The 6408-nt window shown below is 60.5% G+C and overlaps 1 protein-coding gene across 1 annotated transcript; it reads right to left on the bottom strand.

Moving 5' to 3' along the window:
* Positions 1-287: 287 nt before the first annotated feature.
* On the bottom strand, positions 288-4598 carry MYDGF (myeloid derived growth factor). Its single transcript, XM_030231530.2, has 6 exons — positions 4404-4598; positions 3310-3360; positions 2265-2326; positions 1914-1995; positions 1295-1367; positions 288-1015 (listed from the first exon to the last, which is right to left on the bottom strand). The coding sequence occupies exons 1-6, from the start codon at positions 4581-4583 to the stop codon at positions 936-938; spliced, it is 528 nt and encodes a 175-aa protein (XP_030087390.2). The 5' UTR covers positions 4584-4598; the 3' UTR covers positions 288-935.
* Positions 4599-6408: the final 1810 nt, after the last annotated feature.

Raw genomic sequence — 6408 nt, 5'->3', positions numbered from 1 at the left:
GTGGCCTTTGAGAACAACTCCTGTCCCCCCTGGGCTGCTGTGTGCTGGACAGGAACCAGAGCTGGGAATCCCAGGCAGGTGTGGTGGGATGAGGCTGAGCAATGCCCAGCCAGAAATGCTTTGCTGTTCCCAAGGTGTGTCTGTGTCAGCTGGAAGACCCCCCCAAACCCTCTGCAGCCCCCAAATTCCCCTGGGACACCTCAGCTCCTCCTGGCCAAGCAGCAACAAAGGTCCACACAGCTGGAGAGGGGAGGAGGGATAAAACAGAGCAGCTTCAGGCCAGAGCATGATGCTTTATTTCTTTATTTGTACTGTACTCACACAGGAAAGGAATTGCACATTCCCTGTTATTACTCTGGATAAGAAAAAAATCACTTTTCTGTAGGTATAAAATAGTCCCGTGGTTGTGCTGACCCGTGGAAGTGTTGCCTGGATTGATTCCTGATTGTGCCAGGATGAGCTGCTCTGCCTTCCCCCAGCCCAGCCCCACACTCTCCACGGAGTCAGAGCTTTGGCCAATCCCCTCCCTCCCCAACCCTGAATTAATTATTTCCTCCTGTCACGCTGGTGGAGAGAGCAATCCCACCTCCCCTCCAGAGACTGGAGAGTTAACAGCTCCCTGTGGCAGGCCCTGCTCAAGCCCAGCCCCTTATCTCCCTGCACTGCTCTTCCCAGGCAGGCAGATAAGGAGCCCCTCTGCAAGGAGCTCTGCCCTGCTCGGAGGGGCACAGGAGGATCAGGAGCTCCTGGGCTGTTACTCTGACCCAAATCTGTCCCCAGCCCTCCAGGCCCCTCTCGTGTCGGTCCCCAGCACGCTGCAGTACGGAAAACATAAAAGGTTTGGCCAACCAAAAGAAAAACCCTGCAGGTAAGCAGGAAATCCCTTCCCTGCCATGCTGGTGTGGCCGTGCCCCCTGCCCAGGGCTGGCCTGGGCTCACAGCTCGTCACGGGGGGTTTTGGCCACGATCATCAGCTTGGACAGCTCGAAACGGAACTTGCCTTCCGTGTGAGACACTGCAGAGAGAGAGAGAGAGAGGTCAGCAGATGGAAAAGCAGGAACAGAACAGCCCTGCTGAGCCCTCCCCAGGCTGCTGGGCACTGCTCCTGCCTCCTCCTCCTGCACATGCCAGGCTGGGGGAGACACCCCTGGAAATTTAACTGGGATGGGACCCACAAAATCCAGCTGCAGTGGTGGGTTGAGAGCACTGCAGCCCCAGCTCCAGGGCACTGCCACCAGGAACTGAGATCAGCTGGTGCCTGGCGAGTGCCCAGCCCAGCCCCTCAGGCACACACCTGCTGTTTCAGTGATCCCAAACTCCTCCTGCTTTAAGGGGATGTCGTTCAGGGCACCTGCAGCAGCCTGAGACTGAAAGAGGAAGGAAGGAGGGGTGAGAGGCTGAGGCAACCCAACAGGTCACAGAATTCACAGCAACCACTGAAGATGAAGGGGTTTGAGATTTACGTGCAGTGAAAGAATTAAGTGCACAAAGGAAGTCTGAAGGAAAGACTCTGTCTGATTTTTTATTTCCTGTTAAACCACGGACTCGTGTCCTTGGCGTGAGTGAAAGCCTCACCCCTGGAAACTGGGAAATGGAAGAATGAGCCAGACAAAAACACCAGCAGAGATTTCACTTGCTTTGTCACATGCAATTTGTTGAGGCAACCCAAGAGTCCCTTTGTGCCCCGGTGCCTTTGGAGCCCCCTCCCAGCAATTCCTGGGACTGAGAGGGCAGAACACAATGGAGCAGGCTGCCCACCTGCAGCCCCTCTCCTGCCTGCCACCAGTCTCTAATTAGGGACGTGCTGGAGCACATTTTATGGCACAGATGTCTAATAAATGTTTTCCATGTCTAATTCCTGTTTTACAGCAGCCTCCCACACTCCTGCTTCCCCGGGATCAGCTGGGACTTACATAAGCCATGGCATACTCTATCTTGGCTCCTTTCACTTCGGCTTTAAACTGGGTAAAGAAGAGATAAGACTTCCCTTGGGGCCTGAAAGAGAAAGCAGAGCCTTTGTCATCGGCACCGAGGTGCAGGGGAGGAGGAGCAGAGCAGTGAAGGATTCCTGGCTCCCTCCCTCCCCCCAGAGCCACCTCTGGATCTCCTGTAGCTTTCGTGCAGGGCAGGGGAGAGGGGAACAGAGACTTTATAAACCAACAGCTGCCCAGAGCATCCCTGGGGGAGGAAAACCCTCCCTGACCAGGTGTAAACCCTTGCAGGGCCCTTGTCCCTGCCCCGCGGTGGCTGTGCCCAGGACACACCTCCAGATGGAGCAGGAGAAGAGGGCGCTGTCCTCGCTCACTCCGACCGTCATCTGCCACTGCTGCACCGGGGAGATCGGGGTCAGCGGGGGGGACCCTGCGGGGCCAACCCCCTCCAGCTCCAGCAGGGGCTCCAGAATCCCCCAATCCCTCCTTCCAGCTCCAGCAGGGGCTCCAGGATCCCCCAACCCCCCTCCAGCTCCAGCAGGGGCTCTAGGATCCCCCAAGCCCCCTCCAGCTGCAGCAGGGGCTCCAGAATCATCCAAGCCCCCTCCAGCTCCAGCAGGGGCTCCAGAATCATCCAAGCCCCCTCCAGCTCCAGCAGGGGCTCCAGAATCATCCAAGCCCCCTCCAGCTCCAGCAGGAGCTCCAGAATCCCCCAATCCCTCCTTCTAGCTCCAGCAGGGGCTCCAGGATCACCCAACCCCCCTCCAGCTCCAGCAGGGCCTCCAGAATCCCCCAAGCCCCCTCCAGCTCCAGCAGGGGCTCCAGAATCCCCCAACCCCCCTCCAGCTCCAGCAGGAGCTCCAGAATCATCCAACCCCTCCCCTCCAGCTGCAGCAGGAGCTCCAGAATCCCCCAATCCCTCCTTCCAGCTCCAGCAGGGGCTCCAGAATCACCCAACCCCCCTCCAGCTCCAGCAGGGGCTCCAGGATCCCCCAACCCCCCTCCAGCTCCAGCAGGGGCTCCAGGATCCCCCAACCCCCTTCCAGCTGCAGCAGGAGCTCCAGAATCCCCAACCCCTCCTTCCAGCTCCAGCAGGGGCTCCAGGATCCCCCAACCCCCCTCCAGCTCCAGCAGGGGCTCCAGAATCCCCCAATCCCTCCTTCCAGCTCCAGCAGGAGCTCCCAGGATCTCCCAAGCTCCCTCCAGCTCCAGCGGGGGCTCCAGGATCAGCCACCACCCCCCAGCCCTGGCTGGCAGCCCCTTCTGCTCCCTGCAGCCAGGCCTGTGCTCTCACACAAACCCTTGCCAGCCTCTTCTCCTGCCAGGGTGAGGAAGAGGAGCTGATTGCAGCAGGACTGCCCAGCCCAGCCCAGCTCACCTCGTTGGTGCCGCCCTGGGCCGAGTAGGTGAAGGAGCAGCTGTAATCCCCCTGCCAGAGAGAGGAACAGCAGCAGCCTCCTTTAGCAGCAGCTTTTCTCCCACAGCACCCAGGAACTGCTGAGAACCCCCCCAGGGCACCACGTCCAACAGTGCCCAGCACTGCCAAGGCCACGCTGACCCTGTCCCCAAGTGCCACACGGCCTTAAATCCCTCTGGGGATGGGGACTCTGCCAGTGCCACTGTGCCAGTGCCCGACCTCCCTTTCCATGAGGAATGTTTCCAATATCCAGCCTAAACCTCCCCTGGCACCACCATTTCCTCCTGCCTGGAGAGCTGGGCTGAGGACTCACCCCAGTGTTCTGGGGTGCCCAGGGACCCCCAGCCCCTCCTGCACTGGGGCCCTTCCCTTGCTGAGCCCCCTCCCAAGAGGACCCTTCTTTCTCTGAGACCCCCTTCCCCTCTCCCTGCCCTTGGGGTACCCCCCCTTCTCCTGGGGGCCTCCTTGATATAGAAACTGTCCCACCTTGGGGACCCACTTCTGCTGGAGAACCCCACCTGGGGACTCCTTCCCTCCTTGTGGACCCCCTTTGGGGACCCCATTTCCCCTGCCGACCCCTGGGATCCCCCTGCCCTTGTAGCCCCCTTTGGGGACCCCATTTCCCCTGCCGACCCCTGGGATCCCCCTGCCCTTGTAGCCCCCTTTGGGGACCCCCTTTCCCCTGCAGACCCCTGGGGTCCCCCTGCCCTTGTAGCCCCCTTTGGGGACCCCCTTTCCCCTGCAGACCCCTGGGGTCCCCCTGCCTCTGGGGACCCCCTTTGGGGACCCCTTTCCCCTGCAGACCCCTGGGGTCCCCCTGCCCTTGTAGCCCCCTTTGGGGACCCCCTTTCCCCTGCAGACCCCTGGGGTCCCCCTGCCCTTGTAGCCCCCTTTGGAGACCCCTCTCTCCCTGGGGAACCCCCCCCCCGCTCGCCCCGCCCTCCCTCGAGCCCAGCCAATCCCCAGAGCAGGCGATATGAGTGACGTGTCCTTCAGCCAATCAGCGAGGGGCGCGTACCCTCTCCGCTCCCGCTCCCTCCCTCCGGGCCGCTCACCAGGCTCCGGGAGAAGGAATGAACCTCCCCGCCGGGCCGCACGTCGAACTCGGCGGTGCTCTGGGCCGCGTCCGAGGCCGTGCCCGGTCCCGCGGCCGCGCGAGCCGCCAGGCACAGCAGGGCCGCGGGCACCAGCGCGGCCCACGCGAGCCCGCCGCTCCTCCCGCTGGGCGCCGCCATCTTGGAGAGGAAACGCGGCTACGGCGGCCGGCAGGGGTCAGGCCGGCGGCGGCGGCACGGCGGCCATGTTGGGTGTGGGCAGGAGCCCGGGCGGGCCGGAGCGGCGGGGAGCGCGGAGGGACAGGGGGACATGGGGACAGGGGGACACGGGCACGGCGGTCAGGGGACAAAGGGACCAGGCATTCCTTGGCACAGAGACTCTTCCGCCCTTGCCAGGCCTCCTCCAGGGCAGGATCCGGGGCTGTGGCACGGCCCAGCAGGGCCAGCAGCAGCCCCAGGGTCAGGGGGCTCCGGGCTGAGCCCCTCAGCACAGCCGGGGGCTGGGAGCAGGAAAATCCTGGATTGGAGCAGAGCGGGAGGCACAGAAATGTGTGCCAGCTCCGAGAGGGGCTGCAGGGGGAAGCAGGACAGGAGGTTTCTCTGCAGAGGCCGTGGCCGGGCATTCCCTGTGTCCCAGCACGGATCTGGGATGCCTGTGCTTTCACCAAAATCCCTCCCAGAGGATTCTCCAAGATCAATTTACACCCTTTCGTTCGGCCAGCACGGACACTCCCAGAGCCCAGCCCAGCCCTGCGCCTTCCTTGGACCCTGGGATTTCTGAGCTGCTCCAGCTGTTGTGGGGTGCAGCCTGCACGGCCCAGGACGGAGATCGAGTGCCTGAGAGCCCCGAGCCCCCGGAGTTTCCACTGACGTGGCTCTCCCAGAGCCGGAGCTGTGGTGGCACCTTTATCCCACCCACGCTGGGAATGGAGATGCCAGGAAGTTTTCCATTCGAGCATCTTTCAGGGCAAGGAGTGACTTTTCTGAGCTAATTCTGTAGCTTGAGGAGTGATTTTGTTTTAAAAATAAGTCCTCGAGAACATCTGTTCTCCCTCCACGCCATCCACCTAAAAATAAAGCCCCACAGGGTGGGTTTTGGGAGAGAAAGGCCTCCCAATCCACTCTCAAGTCCCAAATTCTTGAGGAAAAGTGATTTTTGCCTGGTTTCCCCAGCACCTGCTGGTTTCTCTGTCATCACCACTCACTCAGGAAATTAACTCAGCTTCATCCTCCAGCTGCAAATCCTCCACCCAGAGCCACCCTGCTCCCATCGCCCTGCCCGGGTGGGGCCTCCCACATCATTTGTGTTTCAATCCCCACAGAGCCTGCTCCATATGCAACAGCTCCGGGACGAGATTTCCCAGCTAACTCCTCTCGGGATTCTCAGTCCCCAAAAGAAGATGACCAACCCCTTCCTAGGGTGCCAGAAAGTCCTGCAGCAAGCTAGGAGATCAGAGGAGCCAACAGATCTGCAAACTCCTCTAGACAAGAGCGTCTTTAGACATTTTAAGAAACACTCAGCTTTTCGGGGACAGGAAAAAGCAGTTCAAATTAAGCCTAAAAATTCAGTTAGGGAAGCACAAAGCTTCTTACTATCCATCAGCACCCACCCAGCTGTGAGGAACACAGGGTGCAGCTGTGCTGGCTGCAGGGTGCTTTTATAGACACATCTCAAGAGGTGCAACTTCTTCCACCCCAGTCCCTCCTTTCAGCCCTCTGCCCTCAAAACTCACACCTGAGGTGCTTTGTAGCAGCTAAACCACAAATGCAACATTGGGACAATTATTTGGGCACAGGGACGAGAAGAGAGGGGAAAAATCTGCTCCCAGCCATCCCCAGGAACCCAAATGCTCCATCTGGAAGAAGCTCTGCATTTAGAGCAAGCCTCCAGCAGCAGCCTCAGGGCATTAACAGCAGGTTAATTAACAGCAGCTCCCACGGAGGAAGGCAAAGCAAGGCCAGGTTTGGGAGCTTTGAGCTGGGAGGGCGAGCAGAGGCAGGCCCA

Source organism: Serinus canaria, chromosome 28, assembly GCF_022539315.1.
Source record: "Serinus canaria isolate serCan28SL12 chromosome 28, serCan2020, whole genome shotgun sequence".
Taxonomy (NCBI): Eukaryota; Metazoa; Chordata; class Aves; order Passeriformes; family Fringillidae; genus Serinus; species Serinus canaria.
The sequence above is the reverse complement of the archived record's forward strand: the minus strand, read 5'-3'. Positions and strand labels throughout refer to the sequence as shown.